Source organism: Anguilla anguilla, chromosome 6, assembly GCF_013347855.1.
Source record: "Anguilla anguilla isolate fAngAng1 chromosome 6, fAngAng1.pri, whole genome shotgun sequence".
NCBI classification, from domain to species: Eukaryota; Metazoa; Chordata; class Actinopteri; order Anguilliformes; family Anguillidae; genus Anguilla; species Anguilla anguilla.
The window spans coordinates 8,447,733-8,470,560 of NC_049206.1; the positions used below are offsets into that span (position 1 = coordinate 8,447,733).

Below are 22,828 nucleotides of genomic sequence, written 5' to 3' on the forward strand. Positions count from 1 at the left end.
GTGACGTTTTTTTTTTTTTTTTTGGAAGTAAGACTTAGGACTTAGGAAGCTTGTAGTTCACAACAGCAGTATCATCGGGAATCAAACCCAGGCCCTTATAGTTACAAGACTGGTTCCTTGCCATTCATGCTGCTCTGCCACGTCCTTTCCGAGCCGAGCCTGTCTTTGTACGTCTTTAGAAGCAGCAGGGCTTCTTTCAGGGCTTTTGTTCATCCTGAGCTTCCTGTTTGAAAAGGATAAAGTGAATTAGCGGAGAAAGGGCTGTTCACTCCGACGCTCGTTCCACTGCCCGATTTGACCTCCCGAGCCTCCGGTTTCCATTTCATTTCAGTCATTGGAGATTCTTCCGCCGTTGCCTGTCCGAGGACACGTTTTAATGGCAGCGTGATTAAGTGAGATGATTTCTACCTCAGCAGATCACTCCAGTGTCAGTCAGAAAGACGGAGACTTAGTCAGGATAACAGCACTTAAAGATAAGGCAGACGGTTTTTTAAAGAAAAACAGATACTCTGTATAACGGGAAGTGATCCACATCATACCATTGTGTCCCTCTCAGGCTTCCATAGAAAAACAGGGGCCCAGGCACATTGTGCCTTCATGTCCCTACCCTCGTCCAAATGTTCACGCAAGCAGACCACTCGACACCTGTGCGGACACACTCAGTCTTGTTTTTGCTTCGCACCTCAGAGACCGGCATGAACTGAATTTATTTGTTTATGTTTTCCAGCAACAACAGCACAAAGAACTTTACAATGAATGCCTCTCATTCACCCATTCACACACACACACACACTCACACAGCAACGGCGAGGCAGCCATGCAAAACGCAAACCAAGTTAGGTGTCTTGTTGGGAGCAAGGTTAGGTGTCTTGCACAAGGACACTTCGACACACCCAGAAGATCGGGGATTGAACCTGCCATTTGCCAGACGACCTCCAGAGCTCATATCTGCAGAGACTGAAATTCCAGTTGGGATAACAACACTCAAAAGATAAAAAAAAGATTGTTTTTAAAGAATGACATATCCTTTATATAGCAGGAGGGGATCCATATCATGCCTTTGTGTCTGTCTGAGAATTCCATAGCAACACTGTTTGGTTGATTGTAAGGTAGAGACTTGCCCATGAACCAGCAGCAGAGAGGGCCAGGCCTTGTTTACTAAGACAAAGTTTACTAAGACAAAAAAAAAAAAACTGCTGGAACATTCAAGCAAATACAGAAGGTATGTATAAAGGTATTCAGCACAGCTGACTGGCCATGATTGGTTGAGAAATGACTGCAGAATACTTTGCAATGTAAACAGAATTCGAGCAAGATGCAGTAGTAGCCTATAACCTCTATGTATTTGCCTCTCCCCTGCTGTCTGTAAATAAGGGGACAGATAAATTCTCTTCTGTTTGCGCCTGCTCATGTACACTGGAATTGCAAATGACCCGCTGCATAATGAGGGCGTCATTATTTATTCTGTTAATCAGTTGGCCTGAAAAACGGGACAGCAAGTGAATAAATGTGCCACTGAAGTCACCCCTCCGCAATCTATTATACGGATGGAAATGCTCAGGGAATGTGCGTGTGTGTGTGTATGTGTGTGTGTGTGTATGTATGTGCGTGCGTGTTAGAGTGTGTGTGTGTGTGTGTGTGTGTTTGTGTGTGTATGTGCGTGCATGTTAGAGTGTGTGTGTGTGTGTGTGTGTGTGTGTGTATGTATGTGCGTGCGTGTTCGAGTGTGTGTGTGTGTGTGTTTGTGTGTGTATGTGCGTGCGTGTTAGAGTATGTGTGTGTGTGTGTGTGTGTGTATGTATGTGCGTGCGTGTTCGAGTGTGTGTGTGTGTGTGTGCATGCAGGGCCCCTCTTAAAGTCCAGTAGATTGTATTTAGGATGGGCCCAGCCATTCCACGTGATCTGTTGCATAACGAAGCACATCATTATTGAACCAGATAAGGCCTGTGTCCTTGAATGATGTGCACACATTTGCATTTACTTCCATCATTAAAGAACATGTTTGGTTTACCTCTGTAATGCTAACAATGTTATATTGTGACATTGATACTTTCAGATGAAAGCTGGAAAACATCATTCTTTTGATTCCCTTCCTCCCCTCCCCCCTTTTGAGCCTGAAGATATGAAAGAATGTTCTCATATAGACAGATGACTAATCTAAAGACTTTCCACTGTCAGGTTCTGCAATGCATACAGCACATTTTGCTGTCTCCCTTTTACTAAGCAAATGGCATAGATTCCAGAGATACATATTTCAATTACAGGCAGGGTATTGGCTGCCGGGGGTTTTCAAGGGCCATTTTCATTGGCTGTTTTTAAAAAATTATTTTTATATCTCCATGCACATCTTATTTCAATCAGACCTTGTGCATGGAATATTGGTGCTTAGCTAAATGGCTCGTGTGCATCAGGTATTTATACCTGCACCAGAAGCAGCCTGCAGTCTGTATGTAGTGGCCTCCTGTGGACATAAAATGGTCAGGGGTCAGGGGTCTTGAACCTTTTTTCTTCCAGGAAGATCCACACAGACTCAAAGGCATCCAGAGGACCCCAATCACAAGTTAAAATCATGGTTATATTTACAAAATGGTTTATATTATGTAATGTTTCCTACGATATATTGTCATTGCATAACAGGTCTGGCCAGGGACCCGTTACAGTAACTGCAAGGACCCCCAGGGGTCCATAGCCGCCCTGTTTAAAAGGGTCTAAATATACAAAGAGGACCCAAAGTCTCTTCTAGCTGCTGTATGGCCCGTGTCATAGTTGGACCTCAGACTATGTTGATAGTCACATAAAGTGTACAGAGGTCTGGTGGAACTGTAAATACGTTTCAAAGGGCTGCTTGTCTTCGACCCTCGTTTGCATAACCTCTTGGCCAGCTATCGATTGTGACAGGTTAGGATGAAGGACAACAGGTCTGACCAGTGTAGGGGTGGAATAAACAGAAGCACCCTCCCACGCTGTTCTGTTTTCACAGTTTGACCAAAGGAAAGGTTGCTAAAAACGCATGTATTTCAGCTTCTCCTTATGATATATTGACGTAATGCAGAATACGCTTCAGCAACCTGCTCCAAAAATAAAAAAAAGCAATATTTTGTTATCAGCTAAAATGAGTAAAGGCTTTCCATGCTAGTTCCAGCTGAAGACATGCTTGAATGCATCACCCGACGGGCCAAATCCAATCAAAGGGAAAGCCATTGAAAGTTTATAAAATTCTCATTACAGGGATGTAGCATTGAGTAGTAGTGGGCAGCACCCATCCCACAGCTGTTTGTCTGTCTGCAGCACATATAAACAGATCAAAGGCTCAACATGACAATAATGACAAGTAAGATGGACCATGGCTTCTGAGACACAGAAAGATCCTAAGTCTAATTCAATGAGCCAATGCAATGGCACATAATTACACTCGGGAGACATTGGGGGCCATAATGAACACTGCTGTGCATGACCATTTAAATCATGCGCACAGAGGACTTACTTCAGTGATTTTAACATTGACTCTCTTTATTGTTAATGACCGACAGTAAAATGAGTTGATGGTTGGCAGGCTTTATTCGAACGCCTAGATATTTGGCAATAGGGACAACCTATTTAAAACCACTTTCTCTTTTTGGTGCCTACATTACATGCCCACATGACACTAAAAAAGTCCAATTAAAATGGTTAGGAAAACCATAAAACACCAGATCTTTATACTGACCAAGCTGCTATGACAACGTCATGTCAAAACACTTTCTCGTTCGCATATATTAACACAGAGGCAATGATGTCAGGCAGGAGAGAAAGTTTTCTTTCTGATCCACAAGGGAACAGTATCGCCGAATCCCTACTTAGATTGCGCACTCCGCTTGTGGCCTAGGGCACGGAGCTTCATTTGTAACATCACACTGCCCTCTGTTGGAGAGCGAAAGCATTGCACTGCCAAACTCGGTTCTAGTTGAAATATTAATGGTGACTGCTCTGTACTTACCGCAGGTGCAGCAATATGTCACTTGCTGTACCAGGGCACTTTGGGGGTATTGGTTAATGCCTCTAGGCCTAATGCGGGCTGCCTGGGAGGCCATGTTCCCCCAGAAATGTATAAATCACAGTGAAAGCATTACCAAAGGGAAAATGGCATCTAATTGGATCAGTGTCTTATTACTGGACATTTTGGTAGCGGTGACTGAAGGACCAGTGCCTCCGGGCTTAGAAGCGAGGAACACCGCCCGCACCAAACGGTAATCTCGTTTCTGCCGTTCCCGTCACTTCGGAAACAAAAAACAAGATCGACACCCGTGCTTCGCGCAGGGCTGCTAGACATTTGCGTCCGCGCTCGCCGTCACCCGGTCCAGCGCCATTGCTCCGAAGGCCTGAATCAACGCGTCCGGTCCCACTGCTTATCTGATCAACCAGGGGGTTGTGGGGAGAGCAGCGAGGGGATGGGTACGTGATGAATTCGTCTGATCATCTGTTGAATAATGCATTCTCTTTGATTCAGTGTATTCGGAATTACAGTATGCAGCTACTCGTTATGCTCGCTATCAATCTGACACCCCTCCCTTGGCCAAGGCGTGGGGGCGGAGGGATCACGCGCAGGGTTTAAATGATCTAGTTATCAATGCCAAAGCACTGTATTTTATTTTTAAAAACTAAATCATCCTACTGGGACGACTGATTCATGTAGCCTGCTGGGGCTAAGAGCTGGCTCATTGGCTGCGTGTGTATTTCAGCACGGAGATGATCTATGTCTTCAACTGCTATTAGGCCCACTTTATAAAGCCAGCGCTGCAAATTTGACAGATGTGATCCGTCACATTAAAATAAAAATACGGAGCATCCAAAATGCTGAGAAATTCAATTAATAACCTTTAGGAATGATGAAACGCGCTGAGTGAAACCCCCTCACACGTTCAGTTATACTGCCATAAGTTACCTCGGGCCTTCAATCGCAAGCCCATGGGATTTTGCAGTAAAGCCCTCACTTCTAATTTGAACTATATCCCTCTTGGCTTATGAGAAAATAGGGTGTGATCCATTGTTTCAGATGCATTCAAGTCTCAATCCATTGTCTCAGGTTCCTTCTCAACATATCCCATTGGTGATTTTGAGGCTGGTTATAAACCTCATAAAAATGATCTCCTTCCTTGTTTAAGTCTAACCACATGCCTCGGCCATTTAAGCGTGTGCCAATTAAACCATAGATTTTAAGATGGGTTACAATGTTCAGTGAAACCAAAACTATATTCTAACGCAAATTTTATTTTTTAATAAATACAGAACCTTTGCTTTTTTCATGGCATGCTTTTGGTAAAGTATACATTCTCTAGAGTCTGCTGCAAATGAGACTGAATGAATAATTTCACACAAATGCTGTGCCAAGATTTCAGCCCGATAATGCAGATGAATATAAAAATAACCTATAGTTCTCTAAAGAAAAACACTGTGCAAGAACCCGCCCTTTACTTCTCCTTTGACCGACCATAGAGAATGAGACGTACTACTTTAGTGCATTTTTGTTTAGTCGGCAGGGTTGGCGTCGACTCCATTTCATTTCAGCCACTTCACGACGAAAATTGAAATTCAGTTAGCGCACTGAAAAATGCTCATAACATTCTATGGCCATTTTTCAATCCGTGAATTGAATTTCAATTAATTGTTTTGAAATAAAACGCAATTGATGCCAACCCTACGAGCCGGTCGTCCGCATACAAGCAAGTCGGTGCTTGGCTACTGGTAGAAAAAATGGTTTTTAATGCTCTTATCCACTAATTGAAAGTGAATGTTGAACCACAGGGGTCTCAGGTCTGAGACCAGAGTCCCTCCACAGACCCTGTGGCCATACTATGGGGGTGCGAAGGAGGACATTCTGCGGCCGATATACAGCTGACAGTTCAGTCTTGCATCATCTATGGACATGAATTTACAACGAAGAACTAGAAAGCAAACAAACTTTTTCCAACTTGTGATTCTTAACTAAGCCTTTATCCAGACCGGCTGATGCAAGATACGTGAATGTTCTCCCCAAAAACATTTAACTTTCCTTAAATAAAACAAAACAGGATAACAAAGTAAAGATTTGAGTACTAGCACTCACCAAGGACAACAGAATACTTTCCGTCATCCAAACAAATCTCACTCATAAATCCCTGAACAGGAATTATACACATTGGCAAACCACAAGCCAAACAATGTTGTCAGGCCAAGCCTGAACACTGTGGTTTTCTTGAATGTGATCACACCCGGTGAACATGCTTCAAGATTCTCTTCATGGTACATTTAGCACAGAGGACCTTTTTTCCCCCAAACATCATGTATGTGGTCAACACAAGCCAAAAAATAGCTGGTCAGTCTGAACACTTATACATGACATGAAGCTGGCTGAAAGTATGGAATGACAATCTCCTTTACGAAATCACCCCAATAAATCCCTCTTCGCTCGCCCCATTGTCCTCGGGACTGTCGTACGTGGCAATGACCCCCAGCCCGAGTTCGGCCAGCTCCTCCTGCATGGCGGAGGGCACCATGATTTTGGGTTTCAGGCGGTTGGACAAAGTTCTGTACGAGGGGAGGGGGTAGCCCAGTTCGCGCAGGAACTCGTAGCCCTTCACGCCCACGGCGCACTGAATCCGCCGGGCCGTCACCACCGTGTCCTGGGACCAGACGGCCCGGCGGGAACGCTTGGCCAGGGTCAACGCCCGGATCTGGTCCTCGTACAGAAACATCTGCAGGCCCTTCTCGATCTTGTTCAGCTTGTTCAGTTTCTTCTTCATCTCTTCTGCCTGTAGCAAAATACAAGTCCCACGTTAGAAAAAAACACCGTGCCAGATGGGCTTGGAGCATACAATTATAGCGGTCGGTATGCCTCAGGACATACAGGGGAAGCTCGATGTCACTGGCAGCAGAAGGTAAAGCCTTTAGGCCAGGGCTGCCCAACCCTATTCCTGGAGATCAACTGTCTTGTAGGTTTTAACTCCAACCCTAACAAAGCACGCCTCACTCAACAGCTAGAGAGCTATTTGAGCTGATAATTAGTAGAATCAGGTGTGCCAAATTATGGTTGAAATGAAAGACTCCAGGATGGCAGGTCTGCAGGTGCAGGGTTGGGCAGCCCTGCTTTCGGAAGTTCACGCTGACCTCCTTCTGCAGTCTGGCTGTGTGCTGCTGCTGTTTCTCCAGCTGGGCCTTGTACTGCTGACACAGAGAGCACGACCGCTCCTCCTCCAGCCTCAGACCAGCAGGGTCACCCCCCTCCAAGTCTCCTTTGGGCTGACGGCGAGCATACCCGTGATCCCCCAAGTTCTGCTCCTTCTCCACTGTGAAGACAGCATTCTATACTCAATGATCGTTCTACTTACTCAATGGCATTAATGGTTATTTTTTAATACGTCTAGGATGTAATGCAGCTGGAACGCATCAACTGTCATTTTCATCCCAACAGAAAACGTCATGTTTACACACTCGTACAAATTGTTCAGCCTTTTGTCAGCAAATTATATGCTTGAGAAATAATGGCAAAGACAATAATTGTTCAGGGCAGTCAGTGTCCACACAGAAAGTTAATTCGCAGGTAACACTGCGAAAGGGTTACTGCCGGAGGAGGGATGTCTTACCCGGCTCAGATTTGAGAGGTAACACGATAACGGGGGTGATGGGAGAAGGGGGGTCGGGCACATTAAATAGAGTCGGGATCGCATTTGGTTTCAGCTTCCTTCCGCCTGCAGGGGACCTGGCGATCTCTTCGAACTGGCTCTCCTCAAAATGGTCCTGCGCACGAAGACATGTTCATGCACTGGTACTGCACAGTTAGCCATCTAACGTTAGCTAAAAGCTGATGCGCATTTTCAAATATACCATGGACTTCAAGTGTTAAAACAGCAATAATATTCACACTGCTAGAACTTTATTTTGCTTGTCAGCAGCTATCTAGCAACTTGTTGGTGATACAGTGCTGTTTCAAATTCCAAACTTGCCTGACACAGCCTGGAACATGGAGTTGGCACAAAATCACGTCGACAATTGATAACCCATTTTCTCATTCGCACCGGGTCTTTCGGGAAACGAAACAGCTGCTTTCCTATTGTTGTAGAATTTGAGCAATTTGGAGCGGAGCATCCTCCCATACTTTAGCTAAGCAGCTAGGTAGCCACCTAGCCACCCTGCAAGCTATGCTCTCGATTGTTAGCCAAGTAGCAGCTAGTTCAGTGACGGAAGCTAGCTAACTCGCTGGCTAACATTAGCTAAAACTTCAAGCTTGTTTTATAATAAGCTGTAATTGCGACTTTGGCCAAAACTGAAATTATAATGAAACTGTATATTTGTGCAGCCAATGTTTTAATAGTATATAATTTAAAATACTATTCAAACAAAAAGAAAATCGAATAGCAAAGCACTGCCACTCCGACTTTATTTTGAGCCAAAATGGCAACTTCGCCCCTCAACAACTAAATTTGCTCACGTCATTAAATGAGCAGTCCACGTAGGTGCCTTAATAAAATGTTTCGAAAAAACCGGGTCTGTCATTTTTATGAACAATTGCAGACATTAGAACGGACACGTCATTCAATGTAGCACATGATTTGTATTTTGTATTTATTCTGAGCCCAAATAGGATGAAAACGAGACGAACAGTAACTCCGGCCCTTCACAACACACACCATGGACAGAGCTTCAAAGCACGGCTAACAGTTGCTTAGCTAGTAAACGAATACTAGTGCCGTGTATGGCAATCTGATTTAGCGTGACACGTGAAGTCGACATGTATGAAGGATATAAATCCATATAACAAGCCATTGGCTGTATCGGTGTCTAGTCATTCACGTTTACATCAGACTGCTGCCTAAAAGCTTGGTTTCTCAAGGGAATAACCTATTAACAGCTAACAGTAACAGCTTCGTAGCTAGCTAAAGGTTGGAAATTCAGCATGTAGGCTAGCTAAATCCACGATCTGTCGCGTGTCTTCTGAAAACAGTGAAGTAACGATCTTTTAACAAACAAGTTACAGACGACTAAACGATGGCAGTCGTTATCTAGCGTAAGGTAGCTAGGGAATAAGTAATAGCTACTGCTTCCAAGTGGACAAGCGACAAGTCTAACGCATTTTGCTGGTGCGTGGCCGAGATGACTACCTCGATGATAGTTCCTGTCATCGATGTACAGGGCAATAATTTCAAGGAGCTGTGGCCAGCAATGCTGTTGGCGATTAAAACGTCCTCTTTCATTGCAGTTGATACAGTGAGTGTGGTTTCATCGTTACCACTGTTATTACAAGTTCACACAGCTCAGTTATTTACCTACTACTACACAAAGCATACAAGCTTTGCCCGACAAACGGCTTGCAACCAGTGTTCAGCTACACATTTTCAGGGCTGCACGCGCGTTACTGGCTCAGCGTTTGCTTGTCGAACGGTGCCGTGTTTAGTTAAGTATGCGAATGATGTTGATTTAGCGGGCTACACTAGCTAGCCAATGTAACTCACTCAGAATGTTTCTTCCTTTTGTAGGAGTTGAGTGGGTTGGGAAGCAGAAAGGCCTTACTGGCCGAGTGAGTAAAGTCCGCTCGACTTATTACACCTTTTCGCTTGTAAAAGTGTTCTTGTAACGCCTGTGGCCAGTTATACGATCGTTCTATTTTGCAATTTTATGATAACCTTAATTGATAGAATGTACCAAAAAAAGTTTAATTATTGAAGTCTGTGCATGACATTGTGAAAGGCTGAATCTGCAAATGTGTTGCAGCACGTGATTACACCTTTTCTCTTGTAAAAGTGTTCTTGTAACGCCTGTGGCCAGTTATAAGATCATTCTGTTTTGCAGTCTGAATTTTATGATAACCTTCACTGATAGAATGTACCAAAAAAAGTTTAATTATTAAAGTCTGTGCATGACATTGTGAAAAGCTGCATCTGCAAATGTGTTGCAGCACGTGCAGGTTTTTAATTACGATTATGTATTAATGCTTTTTTTTTTTTTAAAGATCAATCGAAGATAGATACAAAGCCATATGCCATGCGGCTCGCACGCGCTCTGTGCTGTCTTTGGGAATTGCGTGTTACAAAAAACTCGAGAACAAAGTAAGTTTTTAACAAACTGATACAGCTTGGGAACAGCGAGTATAAAGTTCCCTCACAGTGTGACTGTGTCTAATAGTGGATTTCCCCCCCAACAGGCAGATGATACCTACCTGGTGCAGGTGTACAACCTTACTCTGCTCTGTGTAGAAGAGTACATTATCGAGCCCCAGTCCGTGCAGTTTCTGGTTCAGCACGGATTCGACTTCAACAAACAGTACGCCCAGGGCATCCCTTACTACAAGGGCAATGACAAGGTGAGGCCACCCACAGACCGGGTAATGAGTGGCTTTGCACCTCTGCGATAACAGCTCTGCACTCTAATCCTTCATTACAGGAGTGGGAGTCTGGGACCCACACTAGGGATGAGCACTGGCGGTAGTTATTATCGCAGGCAAATTACCTAGGCTGATGTCACCTGCTTGAGCTGGGCTGTGATTTGTGACCTGAACAGCGTAAGGCTGCAGTCAGCACAGTTTAACAGGCAGTGATGTGACAGTGGCCAGAGCTGCTAAACAACATCTTAATTGCAGCCTGACGGTCGTACGATGTTGCTGTGGTGTGTTTGTCAGATACTTTTATTTTCAGCGATCAGCAAGGCTTGCCACCGTCTAGAAACAAAAATATATATATTTTTCTGTATCAAGAAAGGTGGCCCCACTACAGTGTACACATTATCTTTAAGTATGCTGATTGGCACAGTGCTCCAGCAGCCTACATTTGCCGTGTACTTGTCACAGCAAAAGAAAGGCCCGGCAGTCCTTTCTGAAGGTGACTGAAGAACCTTCAGTTGCTGCCCATGTTAATCTGTTTTTCCACCCGCAGTATAAGTAGATAAAGTTTAGTTGGAGCGGCGTTTATTGCGAGCGGCTCCTGAATAAGCAGAGCTTGTTTGGTGTGTATGTATGTTCTGGCAGGCTGCCCCTGAAGGCTGTGTAATTCAGCGTTCGCTTGTGCGTGTTCCTCCAGGGCGGGGACGTCCACGGGCAGAACGTGCGCACGCTGTTCGTGGAGCTGCTCCGCGCGCGCCGCCCGCTGGTGGTGCACAACGGCCTGATCGACATGGTCTTCCTGTACCAGTGCTTCTACGCCCACCTGCCGGAGCGGCTGGGCACCTTCACCGCCGACCTGTCCGAGATGTTCCCCGCCGGCGTCTTCGACACCAAGTACGCCGCCGAGTACGAGCTGCGCTTCGCCGCCTCGTACCTGGAGTACGCCTACAAGAAGTGGTGGGTACCCGCGACGGCGGCCTGCTTGCACGGGGGCCCCCCCCCGGGCTCTGAGGAGAACCAAACTGTGTTTGAGCTCGGTCAATATGTGTACAGTGCTAAAGGGATAACAGGTGGTTTTCCAAGTACATTCAGCTTGGATCATTTTGTGTACAGAACAGCCTCATCTAATTTCAGTTATGTACATCATCAGTTGACTTTTTATTTTTAGGTGTGACAGTTGTAGTGAAAACCAGTTTGCTATCCAGTGTTCCAGTTTGTGCTGGGTATTCTCACCCACAGGATGTTGAACTTAAGGCTCAATGTTACCTTTTCCAATACTTGAAACAGGACGTACTGTAAGTCACGATGGGTTTCTTGGAAGACCTTTAAGAGCTTGAGAAGTGTATCCAGAACGGACATACTGGAGAGATTTCCTTTTCTTTTCCTCTCGCTCAGCAAGCTGGACAACTGTAAGCTGGTGAATGCTGGGGGGAGCAGCCCCAACCTGTTCCTGGAGTTCTGCAGTTACTCGGGGCATCTGTGCAGCTACGTGGACTACCGGCCCTGCTCGCAGGAGTCCAGCCAGGACGGGCCGCAGGACGTCTGCCTGCGCTTCTCCGTGAGTTCTCCGCCACGTTCCCCCCCTCCTCCTCCCTGTGTGGACCAGTCCAGCATATCGCCGGGGTGACCCCAGTCACAACCGTACTCGGCCTATGCAGTCCGGGGGTCAGTACCATCTCTCACATTCGAACGGGTAGTGTCGATACGCCTCTGTCCAGGCTTTCATTCAATCGCGGGTGCTCTGTGACCACGGCATGGTGCATTTGGTGTGCCATTACTGATAAAGGACAATTGCAACTCTGGGCTTACGCGATTCAACCAGGAAAGCGATGCAACCACAGCTTACAGATGCACCTTGTAGCATGGATTGCTTGTAGAGTGAAAACGGGTCACACTGTCTATACAGTTGAAATCCTAATTAAATTAAATGTTTATTTTAATGGATTACAGAAAGCAAGAACCTTTTCTACATCTGGAGGGTTGGTTTTCTCCTCTCTCCGTCACCTTGTCCTTTTGGGGGAGGGGGGGCTGTAAAGGATGTGTCACAGGGAAAGGAGTCCTGTCCCGTGAACAGGTGGCTAACCTGACTGCTCTGTCTGACAGGCCTACGGCTGGTGCCCCAGCGGATCCAGCTGTCCCATGTCCCACAACACAGACCTCATCATTCAGCAGGATGAGAAGACCAAGGAGAACAAGAGGAGGAAGAGGAAAAAGAGGAAGCACAAGGCCAATCAGGAGGCGGGGGGCGGGGAGGGAGGCTGCCTCTCCCCGAACAAGAAGCCATGTCTGGAGGAGGGGTCCTCTGAGCACAAAGAAGGGGAACTGGCCATGGAGACGCTGCCTGCCAAAGAAGGGGAACTGGCCACGGGGACGTCCCCTCCCACTGAGCCGGAACCAATGAACGACCAGCCCCAGGTGGAGGAGGAGCCTCAGACCGACGCGCACGTGTTGACCGACGAGGGAAACGGTGGGAACGGGGTCTGCGAGCCTCAGCCCCCGCCAGCAGAGGGCGCTCCCGAGAGCCAGCCGCCCGGCGGGAAGACGGCGGCCCAAGCCAAGAAGGCCGAGGGCGGCACTCACCGGGCGGGATTCGACGCCTTCATGACCGGGTACATCTTCTCCTTCGCCTGCACCCTGAAGCGCAGCCCAGACGAGCCGAGCTCAGAGAGCCTCCTCCCCGAGTGCCTGAACAAGCTCTACCTCAGCGGAAAGTCCGTCCCCCTGCACATCGCCAAGAGCACCTTCTCCAAGTCCTCCAAAGCCCACACCCACAAGATGGAGGTCGTGTGGGGGAAGAGCTGATCTGGCTGTTCGGTGGTGAAACTTTCCGTTCGGTTTAACCACATACATCCCGTGTTGGCAGACCTGGGTCAAATACTTTTCTGTGCTCTGTTGATCTTGCCTGGTGTAATTGAGCCCGCCAGTATGACCAGAAGGTAGGATTTGCACTTTTTGAGAGTATTTCATTGGTTCTAATACCCCAGACGAGATCAGTACAGCGTAGAAAAGTATTTGAATCCAAAATGCGTATTTGACCCAGGTCTACGTGTTGGACACTGATCCTGTTTTGTAAAGGATACTTAAGCGTTTCATTTCCAGGTCAGTGGTAAATATATTTTTAATAGAATTTGGTTGAAAAGGCGTTTTATACAAAAGATTAACAAAAAACTGGTTGGTGAACGAATTAAACACCTTTTTCTTTACGCGCTGCCCTGACTGAATTTTTTTAAGCACTTGACAGGAACTGCATAAACCACACAGGAAGGACAGCCATGTCAGGGTCTCCTTTCTCTTTAACCCATAGAGGCCAGAGCATGATCTGATCTGTGAGTCATTTTCCATCATCAGTCAGCAGGAGTCAGTTCTGTTTCCACTGTTTTGCCATTAAATCCAGCGAGGCCAAAATTAGAAGGGTAAGCGAGTTAGCCCAACGATTATATTATCAAAACGAATTGGCACAGGCCATTTTGGACATAGAGAATGCATTATGCCGGGTCAGGGGGGCCTTCTTTCAACTTCAATAAATTTGACACGTGCAGTAGTATTAAATTTATTTTTAAAGCGATCAAAAGTACATACATATGCTTATATATAGACACTGTTCTTTTTAAAAACATTTTGTAAAAAGCAATGTTTCTGAAAAATTCTAGTCCTGATCTGTCTTTGGTTTAAATACACACTTTGCGGTTCTTGCACAAACACAAATTTACAGTATCGGAACAGTCAGGATTTCAGAGCCAACAACTGACAAAGAACAGGCTGGAAACTACCCAAAACAAGGCATTCATTACATCAAAAGAAATCCCGGTATTTTACAAAGACTATATTAAGTATCTTAAACATGGAAGTCTTTACAGTTACAGAAATAAGACATAGCAATTTCTTTTTATAAATATCAAAATAAATTCCCTCTGTAAAATGTAGCTATCCCATTGCAGTTAATGTATTGCATAGAAATGTAGTGACAAAAAAAAAAGAAAACTGCAGACATGGTTAAATATACATGTATACTTTTCCTTTCAAGTGCAATTTGTTTTTAAGTAGTAACAGGCTAGGATTTCTCTGTAGCCCTGAAGATGAAAAGTGTGAGAAAGATCCGTGTCGACTTCACAGACTAGCAGTCCGCTGAGACCACGTGGGTGCTCCTCTCTAAGGATCCAGTGGCATTTGTAGCCCCTTCAAAAAGCAAATGGCGACAAAAACGACCCAAATCCCTTTAAAAGCAGTTCTACACCACGGTGTTAAAAATGAAGGAGAGACACTGTCAGCCTATTCGTATTTTGAACTTTAGCTTCAGACACATCCACCTACGTAGATGAATCACTAAGAATTAGGGAAGCAGAGAGAGGCTTAATCGCCACCTTTGAGTAAACCAATCAAAATGGAGGCCGACTCTAGTGACGAGTGCCATTTGGAAAAGACTTTGTCCACTTGGCTGTTCTTGTAACAGTGCACCAGGGAAGTCTCAAATTAGATGGCTTTGTGGCTTATAATAAACTTACACTCTCGATAACATTGGAGGTTAAGACTTGTGCACACTGGGTTAGGATGTAATGTCTTCCACATTCTTAAAGTGCTCCCAATTAGAAAAGAGAGTGCGATAAATCTTCACAAGTGGCAATTTTAATGACTAGGAAGACTTATGGAAGGAAACCATTTCCTTTTTCGTAAAAGGGAGGTCTTAAAAGGGAAGCATTCAACATTCTTTTAAATCAAGCCACTTCATGAAATTAGTCGGCTGGTAAACACATAAATCGAGGACAATGAAAGCCCCTCTGATGTCTGGTATGCACCGATTGTTTGTCGACAGTGAGAGAGCATCAGTGCTTCTATGGGAGAGCCACAGTGTCTGGTTCTTGGGAGTTATTGTTGGAGAGCTGTCGGTCGCCATTGAGGGCAGACTGACTGAAGGCGGATGTGGAAAGTGAACATGCTGCGGAAGTCTCTGGGTTTTAAAATGGAGACCCCGACTGCGGTCACATCTTCTCCATTTCTCTGCCAGGATTAAGGGCATGTTTGAGTAGGGATGGGCAACCACTCCCTGCAAACCGTGGGGTCTGCTGTTCTAGCTTATATATTTTCTGATTGGGTCAACCAGTTATTTGTACAGGGAGCCACCTTCCCCCCCCCAAGTCTGGCAAACGTAAATTGGGTACAACGCCTGCAGGATTGTTGCTGACATATAAATACACATCCGCCTTGCATGAACATTAAAACCCCCAGGATTCTTAGAAAGAGCCAGATGAATTTCGGCTATAACACTAGGCGAAGTCTGAAGGCGAGACTACAAATGAAGGATCTGGCATTTCACACTGCTTGCCAACTGTAAGAATGGCCCCAACGCCGTGACTGAGGGGTGTTTTGGCGAAAGGGCGTCACATGGCAAAGGCACTTCCTCTCACTAAGCACCACAGATCTGAAGACGTGGTAAACTAGAGGATCCTTCATTCGTAGCACTTGGGACTTGAGCAGGATCTTTTCATCACACTTTGGGTTGGATTCTCACTCCAAGTGCTTAAATACCAGCCCTGCGAAAAGTTCAGGGATTCCTCATTTCAGGAAACAAATATGTACACCTTTCTCTGCAATATTAAATAACGTCTAAAAATAATCTCTCGTGTGTTGGCCATCCAGTAAAAGAATCACTTGACTGGGCGGTTGAGGAGGAGGATTCTCTCTCTCTTGTTAAAACTCGGTTGCCTGGTAACCAGTTCTGGAGCACGAGCTAAATGTCACACTTGGAGGGGACGCCCTGGCCCTCCGTGGCCCCGCAGGGAGCCAGCACGATGGAGCTGAAGTTCTCCTGGGCGGGGCTGGAGCAGAGGGCCTCCACGGAGAGGCTGAGGCTAAAGGAGGTCTTGTCCAGGGTGGGGGTGCCCGTGTCGGGGGCTCTCCCCTGCAGGTCCTCCTGGTCCTCGGCCTCCATGTCCTCGCAGGCCCAGGCCCGAGCGCAGGGGCCGTTCTGGGCCTCGGGCTGGAGGAAGGCCCCATCGACCTCATCCTCCTGGCTCCCACAGCTGCTGGAGCAGTCCATGGCCTCGCCCCCGTCTCTGAGCGGGGAAGACCAGCCCTCCTCCCAGGCCACCTCCTCCTCTTCCTCCTCTTCTTCGTCCTCTTCCCCGTCCATCCTGGGCCGAAAGGGCGGGATCACCACCACCGAAAATGTACTGGCGCAGGCCCCCAGCGCCTTGTTCCCGAGCTGGGCCGGGTCGCACTTGCGGCCGGCGGGCTGGAGGGGGGCCGGCCCGGGGCCGACGGTGTCCCGCGCGGGCAGCTGGGGCGAGACGGGCAGGGAGCGGCAGCGGCGGCCTGGCAGCTGCCAGGGCTCCTGCCAGGTTTCAGGGGCGGTGGAGTTGAGCTGCGAGGGGCAGGTGAGCACCCCGGTCGTGGGCGAGTGCAGGTCAAACATTAGCGAGAAGACCGACTTGCTGGGCATGTCGAAGAACTTGATCTTGCCGCCCTTCAGGTCCTCCCGGGCGTTGAAAGGGTTGATCTTGCACGCCCTGGGGCCCGGGTTGTAATAAGGGTCCTGCACGTTCACCTTGCGGCCCGGCTTGCGGGAGAAGATGTCCGACTGGCTGCGAGAGAGCCAGATGTTGCGGCGCGGGCGCGGGGACTTGGGCGGGATCTTGTCATCCTGCAGGCCCAGGGGGTTCAGTCTCTTAATGCCTTTCTCACCGGGACCTGCTCACAGAGAGAGAGAGAGAGAGAGAGAGAGAGAGAGAGAGAGAGAGAGAGAGAGAGAGAGAGAGAGAGAGAGAGAGAGAGAGAGAGAGAGAGAGAGAGAGAGAGAGAGAGAGAGAGAGAGAGAGAGAGAGAGAGAGAGAGAGAGAGAGAGAGAGAGAGAGAGAGAGAGAGAGAGAGAGAGAGAGAGAGAGAGAGAGAGAGAGAGAGAGAGAGAGAGAGAGAGAGAGAGAGAGAGAGAGAGAGAGAGAGAGAGAGAGAGAGAGAGAGAGAGAGAGAGAGAGAGAGAGAGAGGACTGTCAGGGAGACAACACTACACAGAAGGCTTCTGCTAACCCTTTGAAGAGTAGGTTTTCTAGAATGCTTTTTCAAAATTCTAATTCTAGAACTTTATTGCTTTCAGTTACCAGCAGTGATTGTTACATCAGTATTAGAATATTCAGTTAACATTCTGATCACATATTTGTGATCTTACACCTCAAAAGGTTTAAACATGAAGGTGAATAATCTCTTTCAGCACCAGCTACAGTTGACGGCAAAGTACGGTTAACTGATTAAACTGAGAGAAATGACTGGATGAAAAATAGGGATTGTGTGATCCTTACGAGGGCCAGACTGTCAAAGCCAACCTTTTAGACTTCTTCCAAAATGTTTTCACACTGCATTAACACATCACGTCAACGCTTTGCAGCTTCTTCCAAAAGGGAGACATCAAAATTAGATCAGTGTACGTGGGTGTATAAGGCAGTGAAAAGGCACGGGGGTTAAACCGACGTCTTCAGCTCTTAGGAACGATCTCTGTGACGCGCAACAAAGCCAGCGGTCCGCAAGTAGTGAAATGTACCAGATTAGAAATAGAAAGGAATCCAAGAACTGCCCGTGATTTATAACCCCTGGAGGACCCGCCTCAAGGCTTCGCAGTTTAGGCTTTCGTGATGGGACTGTTCTTTCACGGTTCATATTTTTGGCAGAGTCGGGACATGAAATTCTGCATGGTTCATTTAACTCAGCTCTAACTTGGCACGCTCTGGCAACCTGAGTCTGTAAGTGGACACCGTCTGCAATTAAACAAATACAGAGAAAATTGGAGCGGGGGGGGGGGGGGGGGCGGTATCCCTGCTTCCTCGCAAGAAGTATCCAGACCTCCGGATATAACACATGGACACATTACATAACCGTTCTGCCAGGGCTTCAGCTGGTTCCAAGAAACCATTGGTCGGGGCGGGGGACATTTTCATGGTGACAGGGAGAGTGGGCGTGGCTACATTTTTAGCCATGTTAGTTTTGGGAGGGAACGCACGCAGGAAGTGTCCGGGGGGTCAGGTTCACGGCTAGCGAGATAGCAGCTGGCGCTCTGTGGTGGGGATTTTAATAGCTAGAGACAGTGAGCTGGAGACTGGGGGAAGGGGGAGGGGGGAGGGAGGGGAGCAGGTGGCACCTTTGGCAAGCGTCTTCCGGTCCACGTCGGTGCCAAGGTGGAGCCCCTCCCGCTCCGACTCCTCCTTCATACGGCTCTGGATCTCCTCCAGCTTCTTAGCGATTTCCGGGAAGGAGGGCCGCAGCTTGGGGTCCATCTGGAGACGACGGACAAACGGACACAGTCAGAGGAGAGACCGTCAACGCAGCACATGGCACAGCAGGCCCGTTCGACTGGAGGCCCAGAGGCCCACCACTTTGTTCATTGAGAAGGAAAGAGCAGTTTCATTAGGATACACCAAAAACTGACTTAATGCATCTACACAGTACCCAGCGTCAACAGCCCTCACACTAGTGACAGAGTACTAAGAGCTACACGCATTTTAAGAAGGCATCACACACCATGCACCTGATTCACACACCAATTTATAAATATTCCATAGAAAATACTTTTACTCCGAATGCACAATTATAGGCAGAATTTGGCTCACGAGTCTGGACCTGCTCCCATACTCACGTTGCAGCAGTTGAAGGCCACCTGCAGGAAGTCGTGCGGGCAGTCCCCAACCATGTGCTGGAAGGCGTGGTAATCCAGGCCAAAGTTCTACCAGGGTGGGGAAGAGAGACAGGGGTGCGAGTTAGCCCCAAACACCAAAATGCCCAACACCTCCTTACACCAACAACCGGGGGAACTAGGGGAAGGTGCATCCATGGCATGACTGAATCTCAGGACACACACAGGTCAAGCACTGGCCTGACAGGAGCACCTTGGAATCTGAAGGTCTGACGAAGGTCTGCTGACTGTAGAAAGCGGAGCTGAACGGGATTTGCATGAACAGCAGTGAGCTGCACTCATCTGGCAGCCATTAGTGATGAATAAGGGGTCATGAAACCAAAAATAGGCAGAGCAACATATGTCACTCCTTGGGTTGAACCAGTCACTGTTGCTGTGGAGAAAATATGCATTCAGCTGGTTCAAACAAGGCTGCGATCGACAGCTCGTTGTTGCTCCACCCATTCTGGGGTTTGAGAAACCTCCTTCTTCCACCACTAGCAGCCTGATTTAATTTTCTCATTTGGGAAGTTTATTAAAAGAACGAGTATCTCACAGAAGCTTTGAGCTGGGGAGGAAGAGGAGGAGGAGGAGGAGAGCTCACCTCGGTGCGCGGGAGGAAGTCTGGATCAGCCTGGATGCGTGCGATGATCTCGCACAGGATTATGCCGTACGAGAAGACGTCCGCCTGGAAGTCACGGGAGAAATCGCATTAGCCGCCGCTTCAACACCTGCAGACTGGATGTCACCACCGATATCCATGGGAACGATGCCAAAGCTTATTTATAACGTACTGTTGCGCTCCACATCACGTGTACATGGAGAATTCAGCTCTGATTTGTGCACTGAAAATAGCTCGTAATTCAAAAAATGATTCACGCTCTCTGACAAAAGCTACCACGCAAAAGGGAATCTTCTGAGCCAAACAGTGACCTCAGTGTTTTAGCTCACATCGCACTCAAATCCAAACACGGGGAAGACGGATGAGACCACAGTGGGCTGATTTGGGTTCAGTACAGTCACGGTGTCTGTGAGTAACTCCCATACCGAACCCGACCAGACCTCACCTTCTCATTGTAGGGTTCGTCTCTCAGCACCTCCGGAGCCATCCAGAAGGGGGAGCCCACCACTGCCAACTTCTCCCCATCAGAACTGCATGAACAAACACAGAGCAAGAGAGATTACTCAATCAAACTGAACCTTGGACCTGAGAGTAAAGGGTCTGCAGGGTGTCATTTCCGGAATACTAGTTTGACTTAATCACCGTGGTTTCTATTACACACCATTTATGAATTTATGAGGGACAGCGTACAATTAAAGCCTTCATGCTGATCGTGAGAGGCAGTGCACTAAAGTTAGGCAACAGGCTATTTGCTTTTTGCAGACATAAAAACTACACTGAAATAATATATATAAAAAAATAAAATGTGAGTTGTATTGCATTGGTAGTCCCAAAGTAAACAGCTTATTCCGTGTTCAGTGTCCGTTGAGCAGAGAAACCTGGACATCCTGCTGAATTGGAGCCCAGCAGGCCCAAAGTTCAGCACAGTGTTCGGGGCTGTATCCAACAGACCCAAACTTCAGCACTGTGTTTAGTGCTGTACCCAACATGCACCACTGCACACTGACCCCACTCTCCAGAGGAGGAGCTTTCCGTTGCACACAGTAAACTTAGCAGTCTTATTTATTTTTTTTTTTTTTACCATTTCACCAAAAATCTGGCTCCCTTCCCAAGAATTGCTGATCTAACCAGGCAAACTGGAGTCCAGTACTTCCAAGACAAATACATCTGCTATTAAAGCCTGATTTTTTTTGATCAGGCTCATGTGCAGCGCTGTTATAGGAGATGAGGGCCTCCTGAGGCTAGCCAGGTATTATTAGCTCTCCCAGGGTTTGCTTGCGAACGCTATGTTCCTCAGCGCACCAGAGGCCCTCTCACCGCTGGCAGCGCGTCCATGTTTTCTCAGCCAAGGTGGCTGGGGCATAATTAAAAATCACTGGGCACAGCACAATAACGTGGAAGGCGTTATGGACTTAAGGCTCCGTTGGGCTCGGAGAGACGGGACGGTGGCGGGAAGCAGGAAGCAGGCGTCGTTCTGTGGCCGCGGCTCGACGTCCCTCGACGGGCGGGCTCCCCCAATTGGGCAGAAGCGCGGCCCCCCCGAGCCCCCTGGCCGTCATTCGGGCCGGCGCCCTGTAACCAGACCCGCGCCACACCGGGGGTTTCACAGGAAGATCTGGGGGGCTCTGGGGACCCGCCGCTACGAGAGGGCAAGCCCCCCCCCCCGACCCCGTTGCCTGCCCCCCCCCCCCCCCCCCGCCCCAGGCCTAGCAGGAAGATAACCTTACAGCACGCAGGGCTGTCCGTCACAGAGCGTCTGTGGGTGACATTTCAGACAACGGTGAGCGTCTGCTGTCGGCAGGTGGGCGTGACACAGGCGATGGGGGGGGGGGGGGGTGGGGGTCGAGGGGCAGGGGGCGGACGGTGGCGGACGGGGGGGGGGGCAGGGGGCGGACGGCCCCGACGGACGACCATCACCTTAACGGGAGCGGATTCCTCGCGAGCGCTGCATCGGTGAGCGCCGCTGCCAACCAGTAGTCGCGCCCCGTGAAGACCTCAGCTTGTAAAAACACCTCCGCCCCCCCCCCCTCCTCCTTTAACGTCTGCCGTCAAAAACCTATCGTCATTACTGGAAACTGGAGAAGGTCTGCTACATTCTGCCATTTCAACAAGGTTGCCAAGTAAAAAAAAAAAAAAAAAAAAAAATTCATTTTGTGTTTCAAAGGTCACTATAATACATCTGGCAGAAAGCTAGAGGTTACCTCAGTGATCAGAAATGCTATTCAACAAGCGAAAACAGCGTTCCTGTCATGAGCTGGTCTGGATTAATCATCACCTAACTGGTGACTTTTTGAGATCTGCGAGGCACACATAAGAAAAAAAAGAAAAAAAAGAAGTGCATTCCAAAAATAGCTGACTGAGTCACTCCTTTATTCACAAGACTTAACGCTAGCCTGACAAAACCACAATCCCTCCTTTGAATTCCTCCTTTTTTTGGATTATTCGGTTTGGATTTTTTATTTTTTTTGTTATTCAACATTCTCTGAACTCCTGGTTTCACTTTATTAGCCACCTTTACAATCACAACGTATACTTTAAATTTAGTTTGCTGCACGTACAGGGGTTAAAGTGGATAAAATTATCTGGACTGAAACTCTAAGGTCAGGTCCACCTGACCTTCAACTTTTGTCCAAAATCGCCTTCTCTGTGTACTTTCCACACTGAGGAATTAATCGTCTAAAAACGGGGCATTCCTGGAACCCTCCTCCCCCAGAATTCACTCACTCGTGACAGGGGATCTTCTCCGCCAGGCCGAAGTCCCCGATGACTGCCGTGTAGCAGTTCTCATCCGATTTGATCAGGCAGTTCTGTGAAGAAACCGACAAAAAAAAAAACAGCACATGGTGAGGAAACGGGCCACAGGAAACCCCTAACCTTGGAGGCCGCAGCGGTCCTGGAGCTACGGGCACATTTCGGTAACCGTAGCGCGGGTATCGGGTAATGGTGGTGGTTAGAGTGGCGGACTCTCACTGAAATAGACAGCTGGTGACCCTCAGTCTGGAGTAAGGCATTCATTTCCTCCAGTAAAAATACATGGCCCGTGAAACAGGGCCACCAAATTTGGCAGGTGCACAACTTTTGAGCATTCTAATTAGAGCAGGATCAGGCAAGTGAAAAACACCAGAGAGTGAAGGGGGTAGGGTTGTGCCGCTTTTTTTTTGTCGCACCAAAAAAAAAAGCTGAAAAGCTACTGGGGAATGCTTTCCAGTACTGGTAGCACAAACTC

The 22,828-nt window shown here is 47.7% G+C and overlaps 3 protein-coding genes across 3 annotated transcripts in view; 1 reads left to right on the forward strand and 2 right to left on the reverse strand.

Moving 5' to 3' along the window:
* Positions 1-5,227: 5,227 nt before the first annotated feature.
* On the reverse strand, positions 5,228-8,442 carry si:ch73-382f3.1 (uncharacterized protein LOC100151273 homolog). Its single transcript, XM_035420923.1, has 4 exons — positions 7,959-8,442; positions 7,599-7,752; positions 7,123-7,301; positions 5,228-6,767 (listed from the first exon to the last, which is right to left on the reverse strand). The coding sequence occupies exons 1-4, from the start codon at positions 8,106-8,108 to the stop codon at positions 6,393-6,395; spliced, it is 858 nt and encodes a 285-aa protein (XP_035276814.1). The 5' UTR covers positions 8,109-8,442; the 3' UTR covers positions 5,228-6,392.
* A 221-nt stretch (positions 8,443-8,663) lies between these two features.
* On the forward strand, positions 8,664-13,530 carry toe1 (target of EGR1, exonuclease). The gene is made up of 7 exons (XM_035420922.1): positions 8,664-9,219; positions 9,489-9,529; positions 9,962-10,058; positions 10,154-10,312; positions 11,025-11,284; positions 11,723-11,885; positions 12,431-13,530. Exons 1-7 carry the CDS (start codon positions 9,106-9,108, stop codon positions 13,127-13,129), a joined length of 1,533 nt encoding a protein of 510 aa, XP_035276813.1. The 5' UTR covers positions 8,664-9,105; the 3' UTR covers positions 13,130-13,530.
* Positions 13,531-13,863: 333 nt separating this feature from the next.
* Positions 13,864-22,828, reverse strand: part of tesk2 (testis associated actin remodelling kinase 2) — a 43,472-nt gene continuing 34,507 nt past the window's right edge. The window contains 6 exon segments of the mRNA XM_035420921.1: positions 13,864-17,011; positions 18,450-18,585; positions 18,945-19,031; positions 19,585-19,668; positions 20,048-20,132; positions 22,327-22,409. Coding sequence (XP_035276812.1) covers positions 16,053-17,011; positions 18,450-18,585; positions 18,945-19,031; positions 19,585-19,668; positions 20,048-20,132; positions 22,327-22,409 — 1,434 coding nt within the window. The 3' untranslated portion in view covers positions 13,864-16,052.